General features: G+C 44.3%; 1 protein-coding gene across 11 annotated transcripts in view; it reads right to left on the reverse strand.

Moving 5' to 3' along the window:
* The window catches only part of bat1 (HLA-B associated transcript 1), a 239,063-nt gene that overhangs the window by 27,488 nt on the left and 192,698 nt on the right, over positions 1 to 18,877 (reverse strand). For 5 of the 11 annotated variants that reach the window (XR_014382776.1, XR_014382775.1, XM_082969291.1 and 2 more), the window contains 3 exon segments: positions 12,642 to 12,714; positions 12,500 to 12,545; positions 2,163 to 2,303 (listed from right to left, as the gene is read on the reverse strand). Coding sequence is in view for 9 of the 11 variants with exons in the window: in XM_082969291.1 (XP_082825417.1) it covers positions 2,163 to 2,297 (135 nt within the window). In the remaining 2 variants the exon portion in view is untranslated. 11 annotated transcript variants of the gene reach the window in all.

Here is an 18,877-nt window from a genome sequence, read left to right on the forward strand (position 1 = left end):
AGTCTATTTCTATGTTCTTTCCAGTTAGTCTGTTTCTATGTTTAGTTAATTACATCTAGACGTTCCGCTAGCGGAACACCTGCTCCAATATCCAATGATAGGCGTGGCGTGAATTACAAATTCCTCAAAAATACAAAAACTTCAATTTTTCAAACATATGACTATTTCACAGCATTTTAAATACAAGACTCTCCTTTATCTAACCACACTGTCCGATTTCAAAAAGGCTTTACATCGAAAGAAAAACATTAGATTATGTCAGCAGAGTACCAAGCCAGAAATAATCAGACACCCATTTTTCAAGCTAGCAGATAATGTCACAAAAACCCAGAAGACAGCTAAATGCAGCACTAACCTTTGATGATCTTCATCAGATGACAACCCTAGGACATTATGTTATACAATACATGCATGTTTTGTTCAATCAAGTTCATATTTATATAAAAAAAACAGCTTTTTACATTAGCATGTGACGTTCAGAACTAGCATACCCCCCGCAAACTTCCGGGGAATTTCCTAACAATTTACTAAATTACTCACGATAAACGTTCACAAAAAGCATAACAATTATTTTAAGAATTATAGATACAGAACTCCTCTATGCACTCGATATGTCCGATTTTAAAATAGCTTTTCGGTGAAAGCACATTTTGCAATATTCTAAGTACATCGCCCAGCCATCACGGGCTAGCTATTTAGACACCCGGCAAGTTTAGCACTCACCAATATCAGATTTACTATTATAAAAGTTTGATTACCTTTTGTTGTCTTCGTCAGAATGCACTCCCAGGACTGCTACTTCAATAACAAATGTTGGTTTGGTCCAAAATAATCCATCGTTATATCCGAATAGCAGCGTTTTGTTCGTGCGTCCCAGACACTATCCGAAATGGTAAATCAGGGTCGTGCGCATGGCGCAATTCGTGACAAAAAAATTCTAAATATTCCATTACCGTACTTCGAAGCATGTCAACCGCTGTTTAAAATCAATTTTTATGCAATTTATCTCGTAAAAAAGCGATAATATTCCGACCGGGAATCTCCTTTTCGGCAAACAGAGGAAAAATCACAAAGACGGGGGCGGCCAGGGCACGCGCCTAAGCCCACAGTCCCTTGATCGGCCACTTGAGAAAGGCGATAATGTGTTTCAGCCTGGGGCTGGGATGACGACATTCAGGTTTTTCCCGGGCTCTGAGCGCCCATGGAAGACGTAGGAAGTGTCACGTTAGAGCAGAGATCCTTTGTAAAAGATAGAGATGGCAAAGAAGTTCAAGAAATGGTCAGACAGGCCACTTCCTGTAAAGGAATCTCTCAGGTTTTGACCTGCCATTTGAGTTCTGTTATACTCACAGACACCATTCAAACAGTTTTAGAAACTTTGGAGCATTTTCTATCCAAAGCCAATAATTATATGCATATTCTAGTTACTGGGCAGGAGTAGTAACCAGATTAAATCGGGTACGTTTTTTATCCAGCCGTGAAAATACTGCCCCCTAGCCATAACAGGTTAATTGGGGTGTGGACTCTCAATTGAAGGCAGGTGTTGTCTAGTTGCCTTTGATTGAGAGTCCTATATATTAGGGTGTGTTTGTTTGTAATTTGTGGGAGGTTGTCACTTGAATTGCTGTTGTTTGCGTTCAAGTCTGTATTCGTCGTCCATCGTTTTGTTTGTATAAGTGTTTTCATTAAAAAGTTAATTATGAGCACTCAACCCGCTGCGCCTTGGTCCATTCCTGACGACCGTTGTTACAATATTTAAAACTAAATACTTTTAGACTTTTTTTTATTCAAGTAGTATTTTACTGTGGTGACTTTTACTTGAGTCATTATGTATGGAAGATATCTTTACTTTGTATGACATTCAGGTAGTTTTCAGTAACGTATGTTTTTGCTGCTGCTGAGGTAGACTCTGTTTAACGTTAGCTTCTTCCTTCATCCTTCTAGCTGGCTCAGTAATACCGGCCAGAACCCTTCAACGTTACTGCACTAGAAGTCTCTGCCGGCAGCAAGCCACCTGACTGACATATCTGAAGGAGGCTATTTACCAGTTGTGCAGCATCCTTCGAGAGTCGCTCGGCATTACACACACACACACACACACACACACACAGGGAGAGAGAGAGAGACAGCCTAACACACATACTGTCCTCTACATTACTTACCTCCTTCTGTAGCACGGTAGCCTTCACGTCCTCCTCAGCAGGCTTGGAGTGGGAGGCAGACATATTGGAGGTTGGGCCGGGGGCGGGGCCTCCATTAAACATGTCCTTCCTCTTCCTCACACTGCCCTCGTCCATGTCACCCTGCTCACACACACACAAACACGTAAGAGGACAATGTAAAGAGGACAGACTCAGTTCTCATCAACTCATCTTCATTCAAAGACCTAATCATGGACACTCATACTGATGTATTGTTGTCTCTATCTTCTTGCCCTTTGTGCTGTTTGTGCCCAAAACTGTTTGTGCCATGTTGTGTTGCTGTCTTAGGTCTCTCTTTATGTAGTGTGATGTACAGTACAGTCAAAAGTTTGGACACAGCAACTTATTCCAATTTTTTTTTTTTTTTACTATTTTCTACAATTTAGAATAATAGTGAAAACATCAAAACTATGAAATAACACATATGGAATCATGTAGTAACCAAGAAAAAAAAAAGTGTTAAACAAGTCAAAGTATATTTTATATTTGAGATTCTTCAAAATAGCCACCCTTTGCCTTGACAGCTATGCACACTCTGGGCATTCTCTCAACCAGCTTCACTTGGAATGTTTTTCCAATAGTTTTGAAGGAATTCCCACATATGCTGAGCACTTGTTGGCGGCTTTTCCTTCACTCAATTGGGTTGAGGTCGGGTGATTGTGGAGGCCAGGTCATCTGATGCAGCACTCCATCACTCTTCTTCTTGGTGACACAGCCTGGAGGTGTGTTGGGTCATTGTCCTGTTGAAAAACACCACTAAGCACAAACCAGATGGGATGGCGTATCGCTGCAGAATGCTGTGGTAGACATGCTGGTTAAATGTGCCTTGAATTCTATATAAATCACTGACAGTGTCACCAGCAAAGCAACCCCCACACCATCACACCTCCTCCTCCATGCTTCACGGTGGGAACCACACATGCGGAGATCATCCGTTCACCTACTCTGCGTCTCACAAAGACATGGCGGTGGGAACAAAAAAAAAATACAAAAAAATTAAATATATATTTTTTTAAATCGCACATTTTGTCTCATCAGACCAAAGTACAGATTTCCACCGGTCTAATGTCCATTGTTCGTGTTTCTTGGCCCAAGCAAGTCTCTTCTTATTATTGGTGTCCTTTAGTAGTGGTTTCTTCGCAGCAATTCGACCATGAAGGCCTGATTCACGCAGCCTCCTCTGAACAGTTGATGTTGAGATGTGTCTGTTATTTGAACTCTGTGAAGCATTTATGTGGGCATCAATTTCTGAGGCTGGTAACTCTAATGAACTTATCCTCTGCAGCAGAGGTAACTCTGGGTCTTCCATTCCTGTGGTGGTCCTCATGAGAGCCAGTTTCATCATAGTGCTTGATTGTTTTTGCGACTGCACTTGAAGTTTCTTGAAATGTTCTGGTTTGACTGACCTTCATGGCTTAAAGTAATGGACTGTCGTTTCTCTTTGCTTATTTGAGCTGTTCTTGCCATAATATGGACTTGGTCTTTTATCAAATAGGGCTAATTTCTGTATACCACCCTTACCTTGTCACAATACAACCGATTGGCTCAAACGCATTAAGGAAAGAAATGACACAAATTAACTTTTAACAAGGCACACCTGTTAATTGAAATGCATTCCAGGTGACCACCTCATGAAGCTGGTTGAGAGGATCAGGATGTCACCCTACCATCTGTCTGTCTCTCTATCTGACTGTCTGACGTCACCCTACTATCTGTCCTGGTAACCATAGCTACAACTGAGGGTCTGTATCCCAACAGACACCCTATTCCCTATGGGCCCTGGTCTAAAGACTGAGGGTCTGTAACAGACACCCTATTCCCTATGGGCCCTGGTCTAAAGACTGAGGGTCTGTAACAGACACCCTATTCCCTATGGGCCCTGGTCTAAAGACTGAGGGTCTGTATCCTAACAGACACCCTATTCCCTATGGGCCCTGGTCTAAAGACTGAGGGTCTGTATCCCAACAGACACCCTATTCCCTATGGGCCCTGGTCTAAAGACTGAGGGTCTGTATCCTAACAGACACCCTATTCCCTATGGGCCCTGGTCTAAAGACTGAGGGTCTGTACGCTAACAGACACCCTATTCCCTATGGGCCCTGGTCTAAAGACTGAGGGTCTGTATCCTAACAGACACCCTATTCCCTATGGGCCCTGGTCTAAAGACTGAGGGTCTGTATCCTGAACAGTGTTCAGACTCATTAAGTCATCCTGTCTCAGTGTTTCAGTGTATTGATTATGTGGCTGTGGGTTAGCAACAGGCAGGCTGGCGCCAGGGGCAGTAAACACAGTCCTGCGTACTAAATGGAACCCTATTCACTACACAGCGCACTACTTTTGACCAGGGCCCTATGGAAGCAGGTCAACAGTAGTGCACTACATAGGGAATAGGGTGCTATTCATGACTCTGCCACAGTAAATACAGTACTGAGTGTGTGTCAATGAGTCACTCATCCTCTTGTCTGTCTGTATGTCAGTACGTCTCTCAGCAGATAACATCCCTATAATTTAAGTGATATAATTAAAAGATTTACAGGATGAAGTTTGTTTCTGGTTCAAAATGTTTCAGTTCCCAGTGCATCTGTCAGCGGGAGTCCAAACTGAACCAAATTAAGCATCGTTCATAAAAACCTATTCCAATTTTACAAATCCCTTCGACTCATATGGGGCGGGAGGGTAGCCTAGTGGTTAGAGTGGAGGGGAGGCAGGTAGCCTAGTGGTTAGAGTGGAGGGGAGGCAGGTAGCCTAGCGGTTAGAGTGTAGAGGCGGCAGGGTAGCCTAGTGGTTAGAGTGTAGAGGCGGCAGGGTAGCCTAGTGGTTAGAGTGTAGAGGCGGCAGGGTAGCCTAGTGGTTAGAGTGTAGAGGTGGCAGGGTAGCCTAGTGGTTAGAGTGTAGAGGGGGCAGGGTAGCCTAGTGGTTAGAGTGTAGATGCAGCAGGGTAGCCTAGTGGTTAGAGTGTAGAGGCGGCAGGGTAGCCTAGTGGTTAGAGTAGAGGCGGCAGGGTAGCCTAGTGGTTAGAGTGTAGAGGCGGCAGCGTAGCCTAGTGGTTAGAGTGTAGAGGCGGCAGCGTAGCCTAGTGGTTAGAGTGTAGAGGCGGCAGCGTAGCCTAGTGGTTAGAGTGTAGAGGCGGCAGCGTAGCCTAGTGGTTAGAGTGTAGAGGTGGTGGTTCTTGAGTCTCCAACCGTTTCACTTTGATGGGTACTTTGATTGGTGTGGGTATAATTACACTTGGAGATTTAATTTACCTTCTGAAAATCATTTCAAAACCGCCAAGACCCATCAGGCTTGGAGACCATCACAATTGGCCTAGAACACTCCCTATATGACTCTTCAACCACTCCATCTGTCAACATTTTTCTCTGCTCTAATCGCGGCTCGTCGAGCCTCGGGTACCCGATACGACCTCATGCTTAATTTTCTCCCTGGTAGGGAAACAATATCATGAGCCGTAACCTCAGTTCGGCCTGATATCCCTGAAAACACATCTTTGTTTTTATAAACCAGGGTCTATACTTCCTGTACTTGTGCTGGGGACAGAGTAGGTGAAACATGCACTTCGACTGCCTCCTGAGTGGGTATGGGGTACGTGACAATGTGTTTCTCTCTTTCCCCATGCTTTTAACCGGTTGATAGATCTGTTCCGGGGGCCGACGACCTGGCTTCTATTCGCTCCAGCACTTCATACGGTCCTTTCCATGTGGCTAGTAGTTTACACTCTGACGTGGGGACCAGCACTAACAGCTTATCTCCCGGTTGAAATTCCCTCAGGGTAGCCTGCCGGTTATAAGTGTGCCGGTGGTGCTCGCTGACGATGGGCGTGACTGTGGCTATCCTGTCTTGCATTGCAGTGATATGCTCTATAACAGTAGTATAAGAAGTGGATTGGTGCTCCCAGGTTTCTCGGACGATGTATGAGATTCTCCGTGGGTTGCCTCCCATATACCAGCTCAAAGGGTGAAAACCCCAGCGAGGCTTGGGGAACATCTCTAATGGCAAACATCAGATACGGCAACATGCAATTCCAGTTCATTCCATCCTTATCAATTACCTTCCTGAGCATTGACTTCAAGGTGAGGTTGAATCTCTCAATTATCCCGTCCGTCTGCGGATGGTAAACCGATGTCCTCAACTGTTTCACCTGCCACATCTTACAAAGGTCCACCATAAGGTGGAACATAAAGGGGGTCCCCTGGTCAGTAAGGCTCTCCTTTGGAATCCCTACCCTGGTGAACAGGAGCACTAATTCCTTGGCGATATTTTTGGAAGCCATCGTCCGAAGGGGAATGGCTTCTGGGTAGCGAGTGGCATAATTTAGGATGACCAGAATGTATTGGTAACCTCTTGCGGATTTGGGTAGCGGACCCACTGTATCCTTGGCTATCCTCTCAAATGGCATTTTGATTATGGGGAGTGGCACTAACAGGCTTCTAACAGCTGGTCGGGAAGCTGTTAACCTCTCTAGGCTAGGCGGGACGAATTCGTCCCACCTACGTAACAGCCACGGCTATCCTGTGGCGCGATTTTCAAAACCTTAAAAATCCTATTACTTCAATTTCTCAAACATATGACTATTTTACAGCCATTTAAAGATAAGACTCTCGTTAATCTAACCACACTGTCCGATTTCAAAAAGGCTTTACAACGAAAGCAAAACATTAGATTATGTCAGCAGAGTACCAAGCCAGAAATAATCAGACACCCATTTTTCAAGCCAGCATATAATGTCACCAAAACCCAGAAGACAGCTAAATGCAGCACTCACCTTTGATGATCTTCATCAGATGACAACCCTAGGACATTATGTTATACAATACATGCATGTTTTGTTCAATCAAGTTCATATTTATATCAAAAACCAGCTTTTTACATTAGCATGTGACGTTCAGAACTAGCATACCCCCCGCAAACTTCCGGGGAATTCGCTAACATTTTACTAAATTACTCACGATAAACGTTCACAAAAAGCATAACAATTATTTTAAGAATTATAGATACAGACCTCCTCTATGCACTCGATATGTCCGATTTTAAAATAGCTTTTTGGTGAAAGCACATTTTGCAATATTCTAAGTACATAGCCCAGGCATCACGGGCTCGCTATTTAGACACCCGGCAAGTTTAGCACTCACCATAATCATATTTACTATTATAAAAATGTCATTACCTTTTGTTGTCTTCGTCAGAATACACACCCAGGACAGCTACTTCAATAACAAATGTTGGTTTGGTCCAAAATAATCCATCGTTATATCCGAATAGCGGCGTTTTGTTCGTGCGTTCCAGACACTATCCGAAATAGTAAAGAAGTGTCACGCGCTTGGCGCAATTCGTGACAATAAAATTCTAAGTATTCCATTACCGTACTTCGAAGCATGTCAATCGCTGTTTAACCTGTTAGGGCTAGGGGGCAGCATTGACACGGCTGGATAAAAAACATACCCGATTTAATCTGGTTACCACTCCTACTCAGTAACTAGAATATGCATATACTTATTACATATGGATAGAAAACACCCTAAATTTTCTAAAACTGTTTGAATGGTGTCTGTGAGTATAACAGAACTCAAATGGCAGGTCAAAACCTGAGAGATTCCTTTACAGGAAGTGGCCTGTCTGACCATTTCTGGAACTTCTTTGCCATCTCTATCATTTACTAAGGATCTCTGCTCTAACGTGACACTTCCCACGTCGTCCATAGGCTCTCATAGCCCGGGAAAAAAGAGAATGTCGTCATTCCAGCCCCAGGCTGAAACACATTATCGCCTTTCTCAAGTGGCCCATCAAGAGACACTAGCTTATGCGCGTGACCCCGACCGCCCCCGCCTTTGGGATTTTTTCCTCTGTTTGCCGAAAAGGAGATTCCCTGTCGGAATTTTATCGCTTTTCTACGAGAAAAATGACGTAAAAATTGATTTTAAACAGCGGTTGACATGCTTCGACGTACGGCAATGGAATACTTTGAATTTTATTGTCAGGAATTGCGCCAAGCGCGCGACACTTCTTTACTATTTCGGATAGTGTCTGGAACGCACGAACAAAACGCCGCTATTCGGATATAACGATGGATTATTTTGGACCAAACCAACATTTGTTATTGAAGTAGACGTCCTGGGTGTGCATTCTGACGAAGACAACAAAAGGTAATGACATTTTTATAATAGTAAATATGATTATGGTGAGTGCTAAACTTGCCGGGTGTCTAAATAGCGAGCCCGTGATGCCTGGGCTATGTACTTAGAATATTGCAAAATGTGCTTTCACCAAAAAGCTATTTTAAAATCGGACATATCGAGTGCATAGAGGAGGTCTGTATCTATAATTCTTAAAATAATTGTTATGCTTTTTGTGAACGTTTATCGTGAGTAATTTAGTAAAATGTTAGCGAATTCCCCGTAAGTTTGCGGGGGGTATGCTAGTTCTGAACGTCACATGCTAATGTAAAAAGCTGGTTTTTGATATAAATATGAACTTGATTGAACAAAACATGCATGTATTGTATAACATAATGTCCTAGGGTTGTCATCTGATGAAGATCATCAAAGGTGAGTGCTGCATTTAGCTGTCTTCTGGGTTTTGGTGACATTATATGCTGGCTTGAAAAATGGGTGTCTGATTATTTCTGGCTTGGTACTCTGCTGACATAATCTAATGTTTTGCTTTCGTTGTAAAGCCTTTTTGAAATCGGACAGTGTGGTTAGATTAACGAGAGTCTTATCTTTAAATGGCTGTAAAATAGTCATATGTTTGAGAAATTGAAGTAATAGGATTTTGAAGATTTTGAAAATCGCGCCACAGGCTGGCAGTGGATGTTACGTAGGTGGGACGAATTCGTCCCGCCGGTCCCATAGAGGTTAAAATCAATTTTTACGACATTTTTCTCGTAGAAAAGCGATAATATTCCGACAGGGAATCTCCTTTTCGGCAAACAGAGGAAAAAATCCCAAAGGCGGGGGCGGTCGGGGTCACGCGCATAAGCTAGTGTCTCTTGATGGGCCACTTGAGAAAGGCGATAATGTGTTTCAGCCTGGGGCTGGAATGACGACATTCTGTTTTTTCCCGGGCTCTGAGCGCCTATGGACGACGTGGGAAGTGTCACGTTAGAGCAGAGATCCTTAGTAAATGATAGAGATGGAAAAGAAGTTCAACAAATGGTCAGACAGGCCACTTCCTGTAAAGGAATCTCTCAGGTTTTGACCTGCCATTTGAGTTCTGTTATACTCACAGACACCATTCAAACAGTTTTAGAAACTTTAGGGTGTTTTCTATCCATAAGTATATGCATATTCTAGTTACTGGGTAGGAGTGGTAACCAGATTAAATCGGGTATGTTTTTTATCCAGCCGTGTCAATACTGCCCCCTAGCCCTAACAGGTTATGAGTCGGTACTAGGTTTGCAACGACCAAGGTTGACATACTGCCGGAATCAAGCAGGGCTGCAACCTCTTTCCCTTCAACCTTCACCATGCACATACGTTAGTTTCTTGGTCTTTCAAGTACAGCGGTTACCACAGGACATGCATACAATATATCAGTGTCTTCTTTTTCACTGAGGTTACATTGCATTTGCTCTTCTTTAATAGGGCAGTATGCCACAATATGTCCCGGTCTATTACAATTGTAACAGATAATAGTATTTTTGGGGGGGGACCCCACAACCCCCGGTCCCTGTTTCCGGCTTTTTTCAAATTGTCTCGCCCCCAGTCTGATTCTTTCCTCACAGCCCCACATAGCTCTCTTCCCCCTCCCAATGCTGCAACAATCTTACCCTGTCCTCGGGTTTGCCCAGGCCTAGGGATCTTTCCTCCTGTGCCTGATCAGCTGTTCCTGCCATACAATACCATTCAACCAGGGCCACTAGATGGTCGGCGGCAAGTACCTTGTTCCGGCCAACCCCATCGTCAAACTTCTCGGGGTAGACCTCGCTGAAACTGGTCGAGTACGATGGTCTCAACGACCTCGGCGGATTAACGGGTCTCCGGTCGCAACCATTTCCCCCGCCAGGTGAATCAAGTCGAACATCTGTGTTCAGGGGGGGGGGGGAGTCCAGGTCTGTAGGTCCACTGGTGAAAGCAATGGTCCCTCACGGTATTGGTCACTCCAAGTCAGAATCTCTCCCTTTAGTTTATCGTAATCCTGTGCATCTTTGAACTCCAGATCGAAATATGCTTTTTTAACGTCCCCTGTCAGGTATGGTGCCAGAAGCCCTGCCCATTTCGGCCACTTCTCTCTCGTGCTCTGCCGTCCTTTCGAAGGTGGTGAGGCTTCCACATCATCCTGCTTTGTCATTTTTTGAAGAAAATGATTGGCCCTCCTCTGGGTATTTGCAGCTCGTAACTGAGCACCAAATTTGGTCCGCTAGCCCCTTTAAGCCTTCTCTTAACTCCTGGGTGTTTCTCTCTTGCTCTGAGCAGCTGGTTGGTGCGGTGCTGGACCTGTAACGTGTCATGATGCATTCGCATTGCAATCCTGATGAGCTATTTGTTGAGCTCTAGTTGCCTCTTGTTGGGCTGCCAGTATGGCTCCCTCGATACTCATTTTCCCTGAGCAAACTGTACGAAACAAACAAAGCCACAACAAAAAAAACCTGACTCCTCTTTGGAGTGCTAACAATATAAGGTATATATATATTTTAATATAGTGCAGTACCAGGGGCGTCCAAAATGGCACCCAAATCCCTATATAGTGCACTAGGTGTTAGCCTGGTCAGTCTGTTTGTCTGTCCTCTATATGGTGTTAACCTGGTCAGTCTGTCCTCTATATGGTGTTAACCTGGTCAGTCTGTCTGTCTGTCCTCTATATGGTGTTAACCTGGTCAGTCTGTCCTCTATATGGTGTTATCCTGGTCAGTCTGTCTGTCTGTCCTCTATATGGTGTTATCCTGGTCAGTCTGTCTGTCTGTCCTCTATATGGTGTTATCCTGGTCAGTCTGTCTGTCTGTCCTCTATATGGTGTTATCCTGGTCAGTCTGTCTGTCTGTCCTCTATATGGTGTTATCCTGGTCAGTCTGTCTGTCTGTCCTCTATATGGTGTTATCCTGGTCAGTCTGTCCTCTATATGGTGTTATCCTGGTCAGTCTGTCCTCTATATAGTGTTATCCTGGTCAGTCTGTCCTCTATATAGTGTTAACCTGGTCAGTCTGTCCTCTATATGGTGTTAACCTGGTCTGTCTGTCTGTCTGTCTGTCTGTCTGTCTGTCTGTCTGTCTGTCTGTCTGTCTGTCTGTCTGTCTGTCTGTCTGTCTGTCCTCTATATGGTGTTAACCTGGTCAGTAATCCTGTCAACTCCTTGTTACTCTTGTTGTCATGCTAAAGAGTCAGGTGACTTGACAGCACAAACAGATCTGTGACCAGGCTAATATTGGGTGCTCTCTAGAATCTTAGATACCCACCTCCTGTGTAGAAATGATACCCACCTCCTGTATAGGAATGATACCCACCTCCTGTATAGGAATGATACCCACCTCCTGTATAGGAATGATACCCACCTCCTGTGTAGGAATGATACCCACCTCCTGTATAGGAATGATACCCACCTCCTGTATAGAAATGATACCCACCTCCTGTATAGGAATGATACCCACCTCCTGTATAGGAATGATACCCACCTCCTGTATAGGAATGATACCCACCTCCTGTATAGGAATGATACCCACCTCCTGTGTAGAAATTATACTCACCTCCTATATAGGAATGATACTCACCTCCTGTATAGGAATGATACCCACCTCCTGTATAGGAATGATACCCACCTCCTGTATTGAAATGATACCCACCTCCTGTGTAGAAATGATACCCACCTCATGTATAGAAGTGATACCCACCTCCTGTGTAGAAATGATACCTACCTCCTGCATAGAAATGATACCCACCTCCTGTCTAGAAGTGATACCCACCTCCTGTATAGGAATGATACTACCTCCTGTATAGGAATGATACCCACCTCCTGTATAGGAATGATACCCACCTCCTGTATAGGAATGATACCCACCTCCTGTATAGAAATGATACCCACCTCCTGTATAGGAATGATACTACCTCCTGTATAGGAATGATACCCACCTCCTGTATAGGAATGATACCCACCTCCTGTGTAGAAATGATACCCACCTCCTGTATAGATATGATACCCACCTCCTGTATTGAAATGATACCAGCCTCCTGTATAGAAATGATACCCACCTCCTGTATAGAAATGATGCCCACCTCCTGTATAGGAATGATGCCCACCTCCTGTATAGGAATGATGCCCACCTCCTGTATAGAAATGATGCCCACCTCCTGTATAGAAATGATGCCCACCTCCTGTATAGAAATGATGCCACCTCCTGTATAGGAATGATGCCACCTCCTGTATAGGAATGATGCCCACCTCCTGTATAGAAATGATGCCCACCTCCTGTATAGGAATGATGCCCACCTCCTGTATAGAAATGATACTCACCTCCTGTATAGAAATGTTTGTAGTTGTGTTTGATGCAGGAACCCAGGGATGTCTTCAGATAACTCTCTGGAAGCTGAAACAAAGATGCACACATTGGAAATGGTTATATATATATATATACACACACACACACACACACACACACACACACACACACACACACACACACACACACACACACACACACACACAAAGTGGTGGATAAAGTACCCAATTGTCATACTTGAGTAAAAGTAAAGATCCCTTAATAGAAAAATGTAAAAGTGAAAGTCACCCAGTAAAATACTACTTGAGTAAAAGTCTAAAAGTATTTGGTTTTAAATATATTGAAGTGTCAAAAGTAAATGTAGTTGATAAATTGAAAATAAAATAAATATATTAATTTTATTAAGCAAACCAGATGGCACCATTTTCAGTTTTTTGTAAAAATTTACAGATAGACAGGGTCACACTCCAACACTCAGACATGATTTAAAATCAAAGCATTTGTGTTTAGTGAGTCCTCCAGATCAGAGGCAGTAGGGATGACCAGGGATGTTCTCTGTTTAGTGAGTCCTCCAGATCAGAGGCAGTAGGGATGACCAGGGATGTTCTCTGTTTAGTGAGTCCTCCAGATCAGAGGCAGTAGGGATGACCAGGGATGTTCTCTGTTTAGTGAGTCCTCCAGATCAGAGGCAGTAGGGATGACCAGGGATGTTCTCTGTTTAGTGAGTCCTCCAGATCAGAGGCAGTAGGGATGACCAGGGATGTTCTCTGTTTAGTGAGTCCTCCAGATCAGAGGCAGTAGGGATGACCAGGGATGTTCTCTGTTTAGTGAGTCCTCCAGATCAGAGGCAGTAGGGATGACCAGGGATATCATCAACCCCTTGGGTTGTGCCATGGCGGAGATCTTTGTGGGCTATACTCGGCCTTGTCTCAGGATGGTAAGTTGGTGGTTGAAGATATCCCTCTAGTGGTGTGGGGGCTGTGCTTTGGCAAAGTGGCTGGGGTTATATCCTGCCTGTTGGCCCTGTCCGGGGGTATCATCGGATGGGGCTACAGTGTCTCCTGACCCCTCCTGTCTCAGCCTCCAGTATTCATGCTGCAGTAGTTTATGTGTCGGGGGGCTAGGGTCAGTCTGTTATATCTGGAGTATTTCTCCTGTCTTATCCGGTGTCCTGTGTGAATTTAAATATGCTCTCTAATTCTCTCTTTCTCTCTTTCTCTCTCTCTCGGGGGACCAGAGCCATAGGACCATGCCTCAGGACTACCTGGCATGATGACTCCTTGCTGTCCCCAGTCCACCTGGCCGTGCTGCTGCTCCAGTTTCAACTGTTCTGCCTGCGGCTATGGAACCCTGACCTGTTCACCGGACGTGCTACCTGTCCCAGACCTGCTGTTTTCAACTCTCTAGAGACAGCAGGAGCGGTAGAGATACTCTCAATGATCGGCTATGAAAAGCCAACTGACATTTACTCCTTAGGTGCTGACTTGTTGCACCCTCGACAACCACTGTGATTATTATTATTTGACCATGCTGGTCATTTATGAACATTTGAACATCTTGGCCATGTTCTGTGATAATCTCCACCCGGCACAGCCAGAAGAGGAATGGCCACCCCTCATAGCCTGGTTCCTCTCTAGGTTTCATCCTAGGTTCTGGCCTTTCTAGGGAGTTTTTCCTAGCCACCCCTCATAGCCTGGTTCCTCTCTAGGTTTCTTCCTAGGTTTTGGCCTTTCTAGGGAGTTTTTCCTAGCCACCGTGCTTCTACACCTGCATTGCTTGCTGTTTGGGTGTTTTAGGCTGGGTTTCTGTACAGCACTTTGAGATATCAGCTGATGTAAGAAGGGCTTTATAAATAGATTTGATTTGATTTGATTAGGATATTCTCTGTTTAGTGAGTCCTCCAGATCAGAGGCAGTAGGGATGACCAGGGATGTTCTCTGTTTAGTGAGTCCTCCAGATCAGAGGCAGTAGGGATGACCAGGGATGTTCTCAGTTTAGTGAGTCCTCCAGATCCGAGGCAGTAGGGATGACCAGGGATGTTCTCTGTTTAGTGAGTCCTCCAGATCAGAGGCAGTAGGGACGACCAGGGATGTTCTCCTGATAAGTGTGTAAATTGGACCATTTCCTGTCCTGCTAAGCATTCAAAATGTAACGAGTACTTTTAGGTGTCAGGGAAAATGTATGGAGTAAAAAGTACATCATTTTCTTTAGGAATGTAGTGATGTAAAAGTTGTCAAAAATCTAAATAGTAAAGTGCAGATACCCAATAAATCGACTTAAGTACTTTTTACTTTTACTTACTGTATTTTTACTAACAGTGCCTTGCAAAAGTATTTTTCCCTCTTGGCGTTTTTCCTATTTTGTAGCATGACAACTGTCTATAGAAAAATCTATATACAGTGTGTGCAAATGTAGTAAGATTAGGGAGGTAATGCAATAAATAGGCCATAGTGGCAAAATAATTACAATTTAGCAATTAAACACTGGAACGGTAGATGTTCAGAAGACGAATGTGCAAGTAGATATACTGGGGTGCAAAGGAGCAAAAATAAATAAATAAACATAATATGGGGATGAGGTAGTTGGGTGGGCTATTTACAGATGGGCTGTGTACAGGTGCAATGATTGGTAAGCTGCTTTGACAGCTTATGCATAAATTTAGTGAGGGAGATAAAAGACTAGAGTTTCAGTGTTTTTTGCAATTCGTTCCAGTCATTGGCAGCAGAGAACTCGAAGGAAAGGCGGCCAAAGGAGGAGTTGGCTTTGGGGATGACCAGTGCCATTTACCTGCTGGAGCGCGTGCTACGGGTGGGTGCTGCTATGGTGACCAGTGAGCTGAGATAAGATGGGGCTTTACCTAACAAAGACTTATATAGTCGTGGCCAAAAGTTTTGTGAATGACACAAATATTAATTCCACAAAGTTTGCTGCTTCAGTGTCTTTAGATATTTTTGTCAGATGTTACTATGGAATACTGAAGTATAATTACAAGCATTTCATAAGTGTCAAAGGCTTTTATTGACAATTACATGAAGTTGATGCAAAGAGTAAATATTTGCAGTGTTGACCCTTCTTTTTTCAAGACCTCTGCAATCCGCCCTGGCATGCTGTCAATTAACTTCTGGGCCACATCCTGACTGATGGCAGCCCATTCTTGCATAATCAATGCTTGAAGTTTGTCAGAATTTGTGGGTTTTTGTTTGTCCACCCGCCTCTTCAGGATTGACCACAAATTCTCAATGGGATTAAGGTCTGGGGAGTTTCCTGGCCATGGACCCAAAATATCGATGTTTTGTTCCCCGAGCCACTTAGTTATCTATTTGCCTTATTGGGATTGCAACAATTGCGGCGGATAATTTTAGAGAGGATCCACATTGTCTAGCCCGGCTGATTTGTAGTGGTCCAGATTTTGCATCTCTTTCAGAACATCAGCTGGATTTGGGTGAAGGAGGAATGGTGGAGGCTTGGGCAAGTTGCTGTGGGGGTACAGAGCTGTTGACCGGGGTAGGGGTAGCCAGGTGGAAAGCATGGCCAGCCGTAGAAAAATGCTTGTTGAAATTCTCGATTATCGTAGATTTATCGGTGGTGACAGTGTTTCCTAGCCTCAGTGCAGTGAGCAGCTTGGAGGAGGTGATCTTATTCTCCATGGATTTTACAGTGTCCCAGAACTTTTGGAGTTTGTACTACAGGATGCAAATTTCTGTTTGAAAAAGCTAGCTTTTGCTTTCCTAACTGCACGTTTATATTGGTTACTAACTACCCTGAAAAGTTACATATCACGGGGTCTATTTGATGCCAATGCAGTACGACACAGGATGTTTTTGTGCTGGTCAAGGGTAGTCAAGTCTGGAGTGAACCAAGGGCCATATCTGTTCTTAGTTCTACATTTTTTTGATTGGGGCATGCTTTTTTAAGATGGTGAGCAAGGCAGTTTTAAAGAATAACCAGGTATCCTCTACTGATGGAATGAGGTCAATATCCTTCCAGGATACCCGGGCCTGCTCGCTGAAATGTTTTAGGGAGAGTTTGACAGTGATGAGGGCTGGTCGTTTGACCGCGGACCCATTACGGATGCAGGCAATGAGGCCTTGATCGCTGAGTCCCTGGTTGAAGACAGCAGAGGTGTATTTAAGAGGGCAGGATGGTCAGGATGATATCTATGAGGGTGCCCGTGTTTACGGATGTAGGGTTGTACCTGGTAGGTTTCTTGATAATTTGTGTGAGATTAAGGGGATCTAGCTTAGATTGTAGGACAGCTGGGGTGTTAAGCATATCCCAGTTTAGGTCACCTAACAGTACAAACTCTGAAGATAAATGGGGGCAATTAATCCACATATGGTGTCAAGGGCACAGCTGGGGGCTGAGGGGGGTCTATAGCAAGTGGCAACAGTAAGAGACTTATTTCTGGGAAGGTGGATTTTTAAAAGTAGAAGCTCGAACTGTGGGCACAGACCTGGCTTTACGGAAGAGTGGCCAGAAAAAAAGCCATTGCTTAAAGACAAAAATAAGCAAACACGTTTGGTGTTCGCCAAAAGATATGTGGGAGACTCCCCAAACATATGGAAGAAGGTACTCTGGTCAGATGAGGCTAAAATGTAGCTTTTTGGCCATCAAGGAAAGCGCTATGTCTGGTGCAAACCCAACACCTCTCATCACCCCGAGAACACCATCCTACCAGATAAGCATGGTGGTGGCAGCATCATGCTGTGGGGATGTTTTTCAACAGCAGGGACTGGGAAACTGGTCAGAATTTAAGGAATGAGGTTCACCTTCCAGCAGGACAATGACCCTAAGCATACTGCTAAAGCAACACTCGAGTGGTTTAAGGGGAAACATTTAAATGTCTTGGAATGGCCTAGTCAAAGCACTGACCTCAATCCAATTGAGAATATGTGGTATTACTTAAAATTGCTGTACATCAGCAGAACTCATCCAACTTGAAAGAGCTGGAGCAGTTTTGCCTTGAAGAATGGGCAAAAATCCCAGTGGCTAGATGTGCCAAGCTTATAGAGACATACCCCAAGAGACTTGCAGCTGTAATTGCTGCAAAAGGTGGCTCTATAAAGTATTGACTTTGGGGGGGGGGGGAAAAGTTATGCACACAAGTTTTCAGTTTTTTTTGTCTTATTTCTTGTTTGTTTCGCAAGAAAAAATATTTAGCATCTTCAAAGTGGTGGGCATGTTGTGTAAATCAAATGATACAACCCCGCCCCCATAATCTATTTTAATTCCAGGTTGTACGGCAACAAAATAGGAAAAACGCCAAGGGGGGCGAATACTTTTGCAAGCCACTGTAAGTGCTTGACAACACCGCAAACAACACACACACTGTAACAGCTCTCCTGATGGTCAGTCAGCCTGACATCTACGAGGGTTAAGGTCTACTGGGGTTAAATAGAGTCAACACTTTGTGAACTACTGTCATTGTTTTATAACTCTATATGACCTAGTTCTGTTAATGCTTGATCTGTTACATCATCTATGATACACTGACAGACAGGAAGACAGACAGACAGACAGGCAGACAGACAGGCAGCCAGGAAGACAGACAGACAGGCAGACAGACAGACAGAAAGACAGACAGGCAGACAGACAGGCAGCCAGGAAGACAGACAGACAGGCAGACAGACAGACAGAAAGACAGACAGGCAGACAGACAGGCAGCCAGGAAGACAGACAGACAGGCAGACAGACAGACAGACAGACAGACAGACAGACAGACAGACAGACAGACAGACAGACAGACAGACAGGAAGGCAGACAGTCAGGAGGACAGACAGACAGACAGACAGACAGACAGACAGACAGACAGACAGACAGACAGACAGACAGACAGACAGACAGACAGACAGACAGACAGACAGACAGACAGGAAGGCAGACAGTCAGGAGGACAGACAGTCAGGAGGACAGACAGTCAGACACAGCTAGGAAGACAGGCAGACAGACAGACAGACAGACAAACGGAGAGACAGACAGACAGACAATGACGGACGGAGGGACAGACAGACAGACAATGACGGACGGACGGAGGGACAGACAGACAGACAGACGGACAGATACATCAGGACAAACAGACAGACAGGCATATACAGACAGACAGACAGGCATATACAGACAGACATAGACAGACATAGACAGACAGGCATATACAGACAGACATAGACAGACATAGACAGACATAGACAGACAGGCATATACAGACAGACATAGACAGACATAGACAGACAGGCATATACAGACAGACATAG

The sequence above is a fragment of the Salmo salar genome, chromosome 26, assembly GCF_965601325.2.
Source record: "Salmo salar chromosome 26, fSalSal1, whole genome shotgun sequence".
Taxonomy (NCBI): domain Eukaryota; kingdom Metazoa; phylum Chordata; class Actinopteri; order Salmoniformes; family Salmonidae; genus Salmo; species Salmo salar.